At 39.4% G+C, this 15025-nt stretch overlaps 2 protein-coding genes across 2 annotated transcripts; one reads left to right on the plus strand and one right to left on the minus strand.

Moving 5' to 3' along the window:
* Positions 1-1003: 1003 nt before the first annotated feature.
* On the minus strand, positions 1004-4488 carry dad1 (defender against cell death 1). The gene is made up of 3 exons (XM_073491083.1): positions 4202-4488; positions 2036-2207; positions 1004-1262 (listed from the first exon to the last, which is right to left on the minus strand). Exons 1-2 carry the CDS (start codon positions 4410-4412, stop codon positions 2077-2079), a joined length of 342 nt encoding a protein of 113 aa, XP_073347184.1. The 5' UTR covers positions 4413-4488; the 3' UTR covers positions 1004-1262; positions 2036-2076.
* Positions 4489-5042: 554 nt separating this feature from the next.
* Positions 5043-12854, plus strand: abhd4 (abhydrolase domain containing 4, N-acyl phospholipase B). Its single transcript, XM_073491117.1, has 9 exons — positions 5043-5179; positions 6176-6261; positions 6485-6589; positions 6721-7009; positions 9425-9612; positions 9691-9802; positions 9900-10086; positions 10281-10349; positions 12700-12854. Exons 1-9 carry the CDS (start codon positions 5130-5132, stop codon positions 12757-12759), a joined length of 1146 nt encoding a protein of 381 aa, XP_073347218.1. The 5' UTR covers positions 5043-5129; the 3' UTR covers positions 12760-12854.
* Positions 12855-15025: the final 2171 nt, after the last annotated feature.

Below are 15025 nucleotides of genomic sequence, written 5' to 3' on the forward strand. Positions count from 1 at the left end.
TTGAGGCCCCTCTCCTGAAAGCACAGTTTGCTCTGATTGGTCAGCACTTCCAGGCCTGAGTTGGAACCACCCTCTGTGTTTCTGCATCTGCTCTGCCAGTGCTTTAGCGCCACATAGATTCATAATATAGATAGTGAACGCAAACTCCTATTCAGTCTAATGACAATTGATCGCCTGGCGTGTGCCAAATACATTTTCCAGCTTACGAATTTACTTCCTCGTTATGCCACCCACTGAATATGCGTTGCGTTTAAAGGACTAGTTTCTGAATATAGGCTGTGTACATTTCTTCATGGACTGAGTGTCGTGATACTTTCACAGTATTTGTATAGCACCAAGCCTGCTATATAATCAAAAAAGACATGGGTGTCAAACTTTTTTACAATATGAGACCTTTCATAATCAAAACTAATAATTTACTGTGTTCAAATATGAGAAATCTGACCATTTCTTAACGTTTTCCCACTACCTGTAGTCCTCTTTTGAATCAAGGCTGAAGACTTTTCTGTTTTCCACTGCCTGTCACTGAAACAATGTCAAGGCTTTGAACTGCACTGTGACTTTTATTTTCCAGTCTTATTTTAAACCTTCTACTTTAGCCTACTTTTCTATTTCCTAACTTGTTTTAATGTTTTGTTTCTTGATGTCTTCCTACTTGTTTTTAATGTATTTTAAATGCAATTTTCAATTTCTTTTAATGTAATTTGTAAGCCCCTGTAAAGCACTCTGAGTTGCCTTGTGTCTGAAATGTGCTATACAAATAAACTTGTCTTGCAAAGTAAAAATGTATCTTTCAACTAAATTATCTGTGTATACTCAATTGGAGAATATAACTTATTTAAAAGATTTAAATGAATCCTTTTGGGTATTTCGACAGAATACACACAATATTCTAAGAACCATTATTTAACTGTCTGGCCTTACACATTGTATTATTTATATTAAGTCTATGGCTGTGGAGAATTAAATGGAGTGGAGTGTGCTTCATTCAAGGACTGCTTCATTATTCACAAGGTCACCATTTCAGGTTTTATTTCTTCTTCTCAGTGCAAAAGGGAATGCTTTACAAATTTAACGTTAAAAAAAGAATGAAAAAAAAAAAGAAATAACCATTATCAGTAAGAAAATTGTACTGGGTCATATGTGACAAGATGCAACTAATTCAGTGATGATGGTGGGATGGGACTCTCCAAATCAGTGGCACAAAGCAGATGTAGCATCACGTCTTGAAGGTGAGTTCTGATGACTTCTCCTGTTGTGATCTATAAAAAAGAAGAAGAGGCGGTGGGGTTAGTGACATTAAAGTTATGAGAGTCGTTATTCAGCAGCAACTGAGAAAGAAGAGGATGCGGGATGTCCCCTCCATCTACCCGCAAATCAAAATATTCATTACACTGTTTCTAGGAAAGCAAAAAGCAATATGTGATATGATGTTGATCTCCCCTGAGAATAACTGAAGTCTCTTATCATATATAATATCTGAAGCTGTTCCACTGAGAATGAGATGATGAACTGGTAGGAATGCTTAATGTGACTGAGAGCACACAAACGACAAGGGTATTTTTCTTGTTTTACAAGCATAAGCCCATACAGTTAAAGACATATCTGTGTAATAGCAAACTTTAACATTCTTTGAGTTCATAAAATCCCCCATTTGCTGTCCATTGAGAGACTCTACACTATAAACACTGATTTATATCACACACACATCACCTCCGAGAGAGATTTTCTCATATTCAGATGCAGATGCTACAAAACTCATTAAAAAACACATTCTTTAAACTACTTGGCGTTCGTCCTTCACCAGTCTGGTTTTTCATTATTCCACAAAGCAGAACATCGTCTGTCAGTACTGAAGAATGTGCAGGCCGAATGGATTAGTGGGCTCTGTCTATGATGACGACTGGACGATGAATGTGATAAAAACATCAATAAATTAAAAAAGGTTTGAAGTATGACGGAGGGATCATAAGAAAAATGTCAATTTTTAAAGAATCCAACTTTTAAAAAGGAGAAATGTACATAAAATGCACACCTTCTGAGGGGGGGACACTGTGAGTCAGATGCACATCTCTTTCAACCAATGAAGTTCATCACAACAAGATGGAGGACGGTGTGGGCGAATAGGAAGTCAGCGAAGGCTCTCTCTGGGGAGATGGACAGGAACTCTCCTTTGTTCTGTGGGTTGATCTGGATACGAAGACACACTGGGAGGAGAAGGACAAATGATGGAGGATTTAGTATTTGTTCTGTATACATTGGACCCATGAAAAATAATACCAGCGTATCACTTTTCAATTTAGAAATGTGTGAACTGCAGCACTAACATAGATTAAGTTTTTGCAGTGAAGGGAATGAAGGATGTGCTGTTGTTGCTATGGTTACATTTCCACAAACAGGTGGCTCTGTTTTAAGAATCATTAAGGCGCATCTGTCTATTTGAACATGACAAAACCTGGAAACGAGAGGAGTGAGACTTGTAATGGTGACTGTAATGGTGTGCAATTCATTCTGTTGAAGCGAAGTATTAAAACTTCTCCTTCAGTGGAGTCACAATTAGATTTTATAAAAATATTGTGATACGCAAAAATGTGAGCAACATTCAAAATAAAAAAAACAACTATGAAATATACTAAGAAAAATTACTTGAACTTGACATAAGTTGATATCACGATGCATTGGGATGAATTGATTAGTAAATGGACAGAAAAATGAATTAACAACTATTTTGTTGTTTATGGAGAAGTCCACAAGTCATCTCAGTACTGGCTCTGAGAAACAGGGTTTTAACCAGGGCCTGAAAATCAATTTTTTCCTCCTGACCTTCAACAGTGGTAAGTCAATGAACATTTCTACCAGCTACTCAATTTTTTATCTGACACTTCTTAAATCTCTATGGAAGACTTTAGAATTTTAAACAGGGTCAGTGGTACCAAGTTAGCAGAAATACAGAATATATCACATCACCTTAATCCCTGACTCTGACTATTCTTAACCTTTTTATAATAATATTTATTAATATAAGCAAAACTAATGATGGCAGGTGATCGGATTTTTTTTTTACCTGCCACACACAGCATTTACCTTGTATTTGGCAGGTGTTAAATTAACTTCCTGGTTTTAACTAAGGAACCTAAAAAAGAAGGAAGGGGTCATTATGCCGTCAAATCTTGCTTTGGTGCTGGATTGTGGTGCCAGATGTATTGAAGTCTATGGAGGATGCATAGAGACGAAACGAAATATCGCTGATGAGACTGTGATTGCACTGCGAACATGAGATTTCCCCAAACAAACTCGAGGGATGAACCACGTGTCATTCAAAAAATAAATAAATAATAGAAATGTAAAATAATCAATCATTGACCTTCTCTCTTAAGTATGTTCTTCCATTTTCTAGAGGCATGTCTTCATCATTTCTCCGTGCATCTCCCATAGACTTCAATACTGCTGTCACCACAGTCTGACACCAAAGCAAGATTCGATGAAGTGATGACCCTTCCTTCTTTTTAAGGTTCCTTGATTTTAACTGTCCACCACTATTAGAAATACAATTTATTCTGAAAGTATGCGTACAAGGTAAACTTAGCTAGCAGTGTTGCAACAGGCCTGTGACAGACTCTACATTCATTCTTATAATGTTAACTTTATGGTGACAATAGACGCAGGTTGTCGTGCTGTTAAACTGTAATGCATTATATATTCTAAATTGTATGATACCTAGGTGTTATTAATTATTAAGCCTGATAAAACTGGGTGTAAAGAATACTCAACAGATCTCAGTGAAATGTAATGCAATTCAATCACACCGCAAACTAAAACTTTAAAGTTGAATCAACACCTCCCAAAGAAAAGTTTTCACAAAAACTAAATATTATAACCTTCAAGAAAGATTTATTGCAGGGCTTTTGTATGGTTCATTTTGTATGGTACTACTGTAGGTGACCTTAAGTGGTAAATGCATAAACAGTTTAATTCTAGCAGTGAGTTGGAACATTTCCATACGAAGAAGTTTTATTAATTATTTATCATTTTTCTTTAAAGTTCAAGTGAAGCCATGAGGCTTTTAGCTTAGTTAGCTAGCTTGTGTACACACACGTTCACTCATGGGCCAGAAGTCCAGTGAGTGACGGAAACCCTGGAACTGAAGCTTTATACAACTCATAGTGAGGCATAAAAAACATTTAACTGAATTAATATTTACCTGCGAGGATAAAAGCGCCCACACAGGAGATGAAGCCCGACAGAAAGCTATTGAAGGGGAAGGTGCCGACGAGCAGACAGTAGAGGAACTGCAGCGCTCCTGTCAGCAAGATGTACAGCAGATATGCATCCACCACCTTCAGCTTGTTGGGCGTCGTGGTGGTGTACTCCTCTAGAAACCGAGAAATGACCGAAATGACTGAATTCGACATGATTTTGCCGTTTAATTTGTGCAGAATGGGTCAACAAGCTGGTCCTCTTCCTCAGTCGAATCAGTGACGTGTCCCATTAACCGGAAGCGGCGTCGGTGTTACAAAATATAGCTTCCGACTCCGCTCGAGAAGAAGAACAAAGATGAAAAGATCCTTGTTACCGCCCACCGTCGGACAGAGAGGTGTGAAACGTGGCGAGATGATTTACTCTGACAGTATTTCGAGATGAGACTTTGTCAACTGTATTATTGATTCTCACCTTCTTAGCCGAAATGCTCATATGCATAATATCTAATTAACAGAAACCCAAAAAGATTTCCCCAATTTTGAACTGCATTAATTATTAAACCACATAAACACACATGCGGACGTTGTTTATAGCAAAAGAAATGCATCAGATGAATACATACAAAAAATACTTATCAATTTTGCCGTTAGTTGCTAATATATACTGTAGTATGACGTTCTCCCGTTGTCAAATTCACACTTTTCGTCGACTGTGTGAATACAATACAACGAAGATTCTGCACACGGCTGGTGCGTCTTCGTAATAGACAATCTTTGTCCTTCCCGGTCAGCTGACCTAGGAATGTACGCGTTACAAAACATTGGAAACTAGCTTCACTGCTGCTGTCCTTCTGTCAGACACACAGCAGAGCGTGTTTTCAACCTCACAACTTGTTTTCATTGAACGTGGTCAGTGGAGTATGTCAACCAATGGATCCTGCTACAGTCACAGCTCCGATACAGGACGACTGTGAGACTCAGTAAGTAACTTAGAGCCTTACAACCTCCTCCAACACAGTGCTGGTCTGCTTCCAGCACATGCTAGCTAAACCTGTAAAAGCTGAATGTGTTTATTGTGTCGTTGTGACATCTATTGCGGTCTGTACTTCACTGTTGTGCTGTTCCACTGAGACTTAATCACACATAAAATACACATTCTCATATTTATATGGTGTGTAACATGGAGCTGAACACATTTTGTGACATTTTTAAATGTTGTCACCTAAATGTATCCTAATATAAGACAAATAACCATTACTAGTATGCTTTATGTGACAGGAATAGGGGGAAATGTAGTACAGTCAGTGTAAATTGACCATAAAGTAGTCTCATGACCAGCTCAGTGTTACTTCCTATTGTGGGAACTACATAATTAGGTTTATAACTTGTAACCAGGCGCTCAGAGCTGTGGCATACTGTGTATAATAGTGGTGAAATGAGGCTGTCTTGACAATAGGTCTATTAAAGTTGCCATTCACTGGGGAGAAGCTTTGAGTGACACCCCACTGTGAGCCTGTTGTCAGGATGACTCAGCAAATTTTGGATTGCCCATTGATTGCAATCAAGTAGGAGGACCTAGTGGAGGTAGAAATGTGAGACCGGCCTATTTACTACCTCCAATCAGAGAGGAAGTGGGGGGTAAACACACCTTTTTAGTTCATATCCTGACAATAAAAAGGTCTACAGTACCCTCGTGTGTAACTTAAAGAATGTGTTGCACATTAAACCACCCTCAATTTACAGTAAATAATAGTCTCAGGAGGTCAGAGGTCATCGTGGTTAATATCAAACATTACATCACTGCTGAGTTTGATTGACAGCATGAAGCCAGTGTAACACTACATTCCTGGGCGTGTGCCACTATCGCTCAATGCAAATACAGATAAGGCTGACTTTACCCTTGGACCTGCATTGACTATCTCTTCTCTCTGTATATGTATATGTCTTTGCCTTTCTCTCTCTCTCTCTCTCGTCAGGCCAAGTTCAGTCTGGAGCTGGTGGCCTTCCTGGCGTCCAACCTCCATGTCCCTGTTGAAGACTACAGAGTCCAAGATTCTTGCTTGTAAGAATGGTTTGACAACTAGGGACTGATATAAATGTAGCTTAGCACTTGTAATGATGTACAAAATCTGTTAAGTCTTATATAAATATCTCTCTCCCCATGTGGAGCTTCTGTAAGTGTAATATGACACCTTGCTGGCAATTGTTATGTCACCAGCTACCGAGGACGAGGAGCCTCACTGTGGGTAAACTTATCATTACCTGTCTTTGTCTGGTCATGACAGGTATTCAGAATGACCTATGGGCTAGATTTGTGACCCTACCAAGCCAGGATCGAATATGGACTCTGACCGTCACCAACAAGGCGGTGCGCAATCCTGCAGAACAAGGTACCACACTGCTCTGTGTCTGTGTTTGTTAAGCAAGAGGAAACAGCTGCAATCTCCCAGTGCTGTATGCATTATAAACCCCATGACATAACTCCTCTATGTCTTTTCCAACTCCCTCTTTTTTTCTCAAGCCAAAAAGACTCCCCTGGTGATGGTCCACGGATTTGGAGGAGGGGTTGGTCTGTGGATCAGGAATCTAGAGCCACTGAGTCGGTCACGGCCTGTTTACGCCTTCGACCTCCTGGGCTTTGGCCGGAGCTCCAGGCCCCCGTTCCCCTCAGATGCTGCCAAAGCAGAGGAGCAGTTTGTCAACTCCATTGAGCAGTGGAGGCAGTCTGTGGGCCTGGAGAACATGATTCTGCTGGGACACAGTCTGGGGGGGTACCTGGCTGCCTCCTACGCCATCCAGTACCCTTCGAGGTAATGATACTGATAGGATAACATGTCAAACATCAAATTATCGGAGGTAACTTGTACCTTGTAGTGGTACTTGTAGTGAATTAGTGTTTGGCCACAGCCTCCATGTAAATCCACAATAATTCATGCTTTGAATGTTTTGCCAACTGTAGATGTTTTAAAACATGTCTGTGATGTTTTATTGGAGTTGTTTACTCAATGAAAGTGCTAGCATCATCATAAAATGATCATGCTCTTTAAGGAATAGTTTGGGAAATGAAAGCTTATTTGCTTTCTCACTCTCATGTTTGTTCGGTGAATGTGGAGCGATCTCCAGCAGCCAGTCTGACAACAAGACTCAAGGGCTCTCGTTTATAAATATGTTCTTAGATTTATACCTGAACTTAATCTTAAAATCATTTCTGACGGTGTGCTTATGTTCGATTCATCAAAGAGGCTGAGCATGAAAAACCTTACTTAAGCAGGTTCTCAGAATCCCATATGTGAATAACATACCTTTGATCTATAAATATCTAATCAGCTTAAAGAGAAGGCACCTGCCTTGTGTTTTCCCCTTATGTAATGCAGCACACATGAGGGTTTAGTCAGGAATAGTCATGGACAAAAAGAGAAAATCAAACTTTTTCAAAAAAGTTAGATTTTCTCTAGAGGAGAGGAGACTGAAGCCAGACAACACGTTTTACTCAATGGCTTAAAGTGTAACTCTCGCCAAAATACAACCTAGGCTTTTTTCTGAATGTACCCCAGTCAAACCTTCATGTAAAAGCATAATTACGACAAAAAAGCCACTTATAGTTGCCCCTAGCATGCAATTGAAAATGATTTTGACCCAAAAATGAAACTACGGTACATCTTAAAAGTGGCTTTTTCGTCGTACTTATGCTCTTACACTTACATCAAGTATAGACTTTGCTCAGAGAAAAGATAATTTCCATGTCAAACATTTTTTTAATGCATAACTACTTATATGGGGTTTTCTGCTTAGGTGATACTAAAGATCAAAATTGATCGTAAGTCAGTTTTCTAAATGAGGCCCCAGGAAGTGAGTACAACGGCCCAGAAATAGCCCCAGAACATAACCCTCTATTAAACAGATGGAAAGTTACAATTAGTGAACTTTAGAGCTGCTGGTAGGTGGATTTTGTGACTTTTGACTGAGCCAGGCTTGCTTTTCCACCTGTTTCCATTTTTAATTCTAAGCTAAGCTAACTGGCTGCTGGTTGTAGCTTTGCTTTACCATACAGCTATTAGAGTGCTATCAGTTTTCTCCGTAAGAAAGCGAATAGGCATATTTCTCAAAATGGCAAACTATTCCTTAAACATTAAGCTGCACTGATTAATATTTTTATATGATCACTGGATCAAATTACTGTCTGTATTGTGAAAGGGGCACTCATTGTGACAAACCCACAGAGAATTGCCATTTAACTCTGCAGCTCCCTCAACAGTTTGGTTTTATGGCCTCAAACTTCCTCCTATCAACTTTTCTTTTCAGCAAATATGTTCTTATAAACCCATTCTCACCAGTTCACCCAAAATTTAAACTTCAGTCATTATCTTCTCACCCTTGTGCTGATGGATAGTCAGGTGAAGTTTTATAGTCTACAGAACATTTCTGGAGCTTCACAGCAAAACAAAGTTGCAGCATTCTTCCAAAAGAAGTGAAGTAGATGGTGATTTGGGTGTCCAGAAGCCCTGAGATCGCTCACCCTGTCTGCGTAGAGGTCTTTTCAAAACAATTTGTGACCTCAGGGCTTTCGGAGGCTTGGATTACACTGGACGAGCTGTATGGAGTCATTTGTATGTCTTTTTTTTTTTTGTTAATTTTTTTTTTACATTATAAAACAAGTCCCTATCTACTTCAGTAATTTGGGAGAATGCTCCAACTCTGTTTTGCTGTGACAGACAAAGTTAGCAACTAATAGTGGGGATATAATATAATCGGTTCAGAGGAGAATAAATACTTAGTTAGTTGAATTTATCTAATGGCCCAAAAACACAACTCCAAATGAATAGATGTGTTAATAGGCAACTGTTTGCTAATGTGTTCACCATAATCACTTTATAAGACGATGATATGTCAGTTTTGTGTTTACAGCTTGCTCCGCTGCCCCCAAGTGGCCAAAAATCTGTTAATGCTGCTTTAAAGCTATATTCTTACTTAAACAGACGCAATGCACACATACATGAGAAAATATCAGATGTGAATATTCTATATATTCTGACAAACATTACATTGTAAATGAGAAATTGCATCTACAGCCTCTGTGTGAGGAATTGGAAAATTCTTGACTTTGGCGCCTCCTAGTGGCAGAGCCCTAAAAGTCAGCAATGTGCGCCACGTCATTCTGTGCATAAGCTGATGACAGATAAATGCGCTTTGGTAAAATTATAATATCTTCTGATCTCCTCGTGCAGAGTGTCACATCTCATCCTGGTCGACCCCTGGGGTTTTCCAGAGAGACCCCAGACACAGAACCAGGAGGGTCAAGGTCAGGGTGCAGAGGTGGTGAAGAGGCCGGGCCCTCCTCGCTGGGTGAAAGCTATTGCGGCTGTGGTTTCCCTCTTCAACCCACTGGCTATCATCAGAGCAGCAGGGCCATGGGGTAAGATATGTCTACCTAATGGTGCACTGTGCCACATTATACCCTCTGCACACGCCTAACAGTATGTCACTGGTTCAGGTCCGGGCTTGGTGAACAGATTCCGTCCTGATTTCAAAAGGAAATTTGAAGATCTGTTTGATGATGACACCATGACGAAGTACATCTACCACTGTAACGCACAAACCCCGAGGTGAGCCAACACATGCATTCATTAAACACATTTTTCCTCACAGAACATAAATTTTGCAAAAAGCTGACCTATCTCCACCTTCTCCTTCTCCTCCCAGTGGTGAGGTGGGTTTCCGGGCCATGTCAGAGTCTCTGGGCTGGGCCAAGAGGCCCATGCTGCAGCGGGTTCACCTGCTGCCCCCCTCCATGCCCCTCACCATGCTGTACGGAGCACGGTCCTGGGTGGACAGCTCGTCTGGAGACAGTGTGCTCCAGATCAGGAACAAGGACAACACCAGAGTGCTGGTGAGTAGAGATGCAGAGTTAAGACTCACGAGGGAGATATTATCCAATTATGAGTCTCAAATGTGCCGTTCAGCTCTAAATTAGTGTCTTTTGAAATCAATTACTATTCGTTCTTTCTTCAGTAGAGAAACTCCATGTGGTGGTGTATAATTACTGACTTTGTTGTGATCTTTATTTCCTCTTTTGTTGTGCAGCTGATCGATAACGCCTCGCACCACGTGTATGCTGATGAACCAGAGGAGTTCAACAGAGTGGTGGAAAATGTATGTAACTCTATAAACTGACCGCGCGCGCGCGCGTGTGTGTGTGTGTGTGTGTGTGTGCGCGCGCGTGTGTGTGCGCGCGCGTGTGTGTGTTGGCTGTGCAATATGACCACAATCCCATATTTCTATATAGATCATTTCATATCCAGATAAGGATGCATATCATGATATAACATATCATTTCACAGATAAATAGTTTGGATATAAAATGACCACATGGAAAGACATATTTCTTATTTCATTTTGAAGGCTGTTTTCATTTAACACCTAAACCACGTCCGGTCAGAAGAAGTAGCTCCTCGTCTTGTCTTGGCTGGTCGGAGTTGGGCATTAGACAATATGAATATTTCATGTCACGATTACGCTGTCCAACATAATTATGGTTCACGATATTATCCCAATGGTCATCAAAATGTTCCTAAAACTAAAATTGCACTAAAACAAACTTGAATTACTTTTGAAAGAAGTAATCATAAATCATAAGGTCTACATGCACAAATGAAGGATAAATAAATGGTAGTAACCTCATCTCTCTCTTTAACTTGTTTTTGTGGAGACAGGATGTGCAATCATGGTGACCGGCTTAGGCAATAAAGAAAACAACAGGAAACCAATATAGGGCTGTATGTCAGCGAGCAAGACATTATTATTATCATTTCAATCCGCTATAAAATCTTTTATCATCCCATCCCTAGTCGGAGTCCTACTCCTGTTTTGAAATGACCGTGTTCTGTGTCACGGTCACTCTCCATGTTTGTTTGTTGCCTTCATGCAGCTTTCCTGCCTGCATCCACGCCGTGTGGTTAAAAATATTGCCGGAAGAATGTGACTGCAAGTGCACTGAAATAAACGATCGAGCATTATATGAAATGAAAGCTGTTTTTCCGTCATCACATAACATGTCCTCATTCGGCCCAGCCCTCGTGTGAATGGTTGTGTGTGTGTGAAAGGACTGAAAGTAGTTATAACAGTTGGTGTCGGTTTAAGCACTTAGACCTTTGCACTTGAAGCAAGCAGGATGGTTTTGCGTCGTGGGCGTATCAGAACTCATGTAGCTCAACACTGGTCTGAATGTAACTTGTTGATGGTGATATTATTGTGGTGAAGTTATCTTTATTTGTTAGCTCATATAAGCTTTTTTAAAGTAGTCTTGATTTATTTATAACATGAATGATTTATTCGTCAATGTGTTCATACAGAGTAATAATTGAACCACTTCATTCAGTGCTAAATCATGTTGCCCATTGTTATATTTATAGCCATGCACAGCAGTCTGATGCTCTGGGTTTATATGTTGCAGAGCCGCCACACGGCTACTGATTCACACGTTGTACATGTGCCTGACATGAACCATTAAGTACTGTATGAGATATTTTATTCTTTGATTCTTGCTTTTCTCGTTCATCTGTCCCGCAGTATCAGACAGCTGTTTGTATTTTATACCTTGAAAAACAATAAAGAGTATTTGACACTATTTCCTTCTCGTCTGCTGCTGTAGAGATCTACATGTGTGATGCACTTTGTGGCCCAGCCAGTAGAGGGCAGTACCAAGTGTCAGATTTACAGTGAGCTGCATAATAGATTCACAATGTTAACCTAGACAACACAGGGATCGTCAACAACTCCTTCAAACACAAAATGTGTCTTTGCAGAAAAAAACATCAAAATTCTTGTCACAATCCCAAAGTTTCCAAAAATACCAAACTGAATTTTGGGGACCTTTCCATAAAATATGTTCAAAACATTAAAGGGGAACTGTGTAGTTTTGGAGAAGAAACTAAACTCAGAATTCTTATATTATAAAATTTTGATAAATTTTTATATTTTTCCATAACTGATTAAACAAGCTGCTCTCAGAGGAAAATAAGGTCCCCAGAACACTGTGAGAAGCTAGAAGGGTGGCAGGGTACGCCACAAATAAAAAAAGTAAAACCGTATGAAACTGTGTTGTCCTTTAAGGTCAGTTTGTTTATTCAGATTATTCAGTCAATAAAGATTTTTCTCTTCTGATTAAAATTTCCTCCCCAAAACTACACAGTGCACCTTTAAGATGATGTAATTTTGATGTGATGTTGCAGCCATGAAATGTATGTGCATCCTCGGTTTTAGCGTATATGGGAAAAATATTTTTAACGTTAGAAATGCTTCGGAGGGAAAGTTAAAGGGACGTCCGGGGTTCAGGTGGTGAATGTTGCAACTTGTGAAGTTAATGTAGCTATTTTGTTTACTGTTGATTAGTTTAAAACAACCTATAAAACCTTAGTATTAGTTTTCAGGATTGGACAAACACAACAACATGACTATGAACTGTAAGTGGAGGTTCTTTACTCTTACCTTGATCTTTTCACAGGTCAGAGGCAACAACTCTTGTGTAAACTCAGAAGACGACGTTGAAATGAGATTTGTATAAACCGAAGTCATAAACGAGATCAAGCCGACACAGAAACACTTGCAGATACCTGAAGAGTGTGTACTGATACAGAGTGAGTCTGTGTTGTGAGGGTGACCAACCTGTTGTTCTGTGAGTGTGATGATACACTGACTGTGACCTCAAAGTGGTGAGATTCAAAGAAACAGACCAAAGTTCCCTCCAGAGAGGATTATTTCATCTGTTTCTGATTTGTTTTTACTTATTGTCACATATATAAACATTTTTGGGAGAGGTCAGGTGATTCATTTAGTCCCATGCAGACTGTGTGATCTTCCTCCCCTTACCACAGTAACGATCAGTCTCAATTATCTACTGTTTTCCACCACACTCATTGGTCCCCCATGATATGCAGTCCATTTCTGCTTAAACAATGGCTCCCCAATAATCTGGAAAAGTATCCTTAAAAAAAAAGATGCAAAAGCCATTCTGAAATCCTACCAGCTCATCAAATGTGCTGATGGAGGCTACGTCTTATTTTCTGTGCAGTGTGTATTAAACACTATCAACAGCAGTTTCCATCTACCGCTCTACCTTTATGTAAATGTATATTCAAGAGGGCACAGCAAGATGAGATAATAAAACACCAGTAAGTCTGAAATAAGATCTGATTTTATCTGCTGGATTGCACCCAGACATGCTGTTCAAACCCAACTATGTTTGGCTGTCTGACATTGGACAGAATAACATAAATGTGTTAAGAATTCATCACAACTTCAAGACTTCTTTAAAAGATCTTTTCACGGTGCATCTTCTGAGTTTCAATAAGCCAGCAAAGAATAAAAGAGTGAAAGCATTTTTAAATGATGTTTCAGGTTTTCTCCTGAATGTGTGGCATTTAACAGGCAACTAGAAACAGACCAGGCAACTAGAAACAGACCAAGTGCAAAACACTTTTTGCACTTGAAAATCTCTTCAAGTCCCACATAGTAAATCTCTCTGGTCATAAAAGGAAAATAATTTGCCCTAAGCACAATCTGAACTGCTCACCACTGAGTTTGTCTCCTGGCTGGAGCAGGGCCTTTTTCTGTGTGGAGTTTTTGGTTCTGCTCCGCCCCGGTTTGTCCAGAATCACAACATGTACATTAGGTTGATTCCACGGTCAGTGCCCTTGATCAAGGCTTAGATCTGGGAACTATCACAGAAGCAGTTTTGAGTACTTCGCCAGGTGTTTATATGTCTGTGGACAATTATTTGGGGCGACAGTAGCAACAAAACTGTGCACAGTGCAGTCATGGATTTACAGTTGAGATAAAAACAAAGGCTGAGTTAGAAGATCAGAGTAGGTCGACCCATGAGTGCTAATTACTGACTAATTCATTAATGTAGTTGGAACAGGAACGTGTTGATGGGATCCCATCACAAGATGGTCTCTAGTTAATGAGTCTGTTTCCTCTGTTTGCACTGGTGTTCTGATACCTGAGCTTGTCTCTGGGTTAGGTAGTTTATGAACGGTTACTTTTAAATGTAATTTATTCAGAATTTGCTCTTTGGCTCGATGTAACCTTCCCCCAAAGTCAAATTAAATTCTAAAAAGATTTATAAAGAGTGAAATTAAAGAAAAGGATATTGTATATCCGTTCTTCCAGTGTGATGTTCATAAGGTGTTCATCCAGTCTGATGGTATCAACTCATTAAAACTCGATTTTATACATTTCACATTAGAGCCTGACTGATATATATATATATATATATATATATATATATATATATATATATATATATATATATATATGATGTGGCCGATATTGGCCTGTAACAGATATATAGGTATCAGGGTATATGGTGTCGATATCGGCTGATATAAAAAGGTTTTAGTTTTATAAAACACAATGCAGAGAAGACACTTGGGGTGCTATATAATTATTACATTTCCAGTGAAGTTTACTGTTTCAGTGCACTGCTGTGATTTTAGACCGTTTAAGTTTATGTTAATCTGTAAAATATCACACCTCTGTTGTGTTTAGTAGCCACATTTGAGGGATCATCAGCAAAAAATGTGTTTATGTCAGCCAATATATCAATATATTCCCTAGAAAATTGCCCTAGAAGTTGCATATCGGTCGGGCTCTATTACACATACTTTATCACATTCAAGGCAGTTAAATTCAAAGTTTGACTGATGGTCATCTGTCCGTCTAACCCTGTGTTTAGGATGATATGGTCAGAAATCCTGGGATGACTTTAGGAAAATATATTCAGTTAATGCAGCATTATGAAATTTTAAAAACGTGTTTTTAATCCCCGC

Source organism: Pagrus major, chromosome 21 (assembly GCF_040436345.1).
Source record: "Pagrus major chromosome 21, Pma_NU_1.0".
NCBI lineage: Eukaryota > Metazoa > Chordata > Actinopteri > Spariformes > Sparidae > Pagrus > Pagrus major.

Excerpts from the sequence above, each read along its gene's own strand:
- dad1 (XM_073491083.1), bottom strand. The coding sequence starts at position 4,412 with ATGTCGAATTCAGTCATTTCGGTCATTTCTCGGTTTCTAGAGGAGTAC. Across the intron at positions 2,208-4,201 it reads GGGCGCTTTTATCCTCGCAG|TGTGTCTTCGTATCCAGATC; the intron begins GTAAATATTAAT and ends TTCTCCTCCCAG.
- abhd4 (XM_073491117.1), top strand. The coding sequence starts at position 5,130 with ATGGATCCTGCTACAGTCACAGCTCCGATACAGGACGACTGTGAGACT. Across the intron at positions 5,180-6,175 it reads CAGGACGACTGTGAGACTCA|GCCAAGTTCAGTCTGGAGCT; the intron begins GTAAGTAACTTA and ends CTCTCTCGTCAG. Across the intron at positions 10,350-12,699 it reads TCAACAGAGTGGTGGAAAAT|GTCAGAGGCAACAACTCTTG; the intron begins GTATGTAACTCT and ends ATCTTTTCACAG.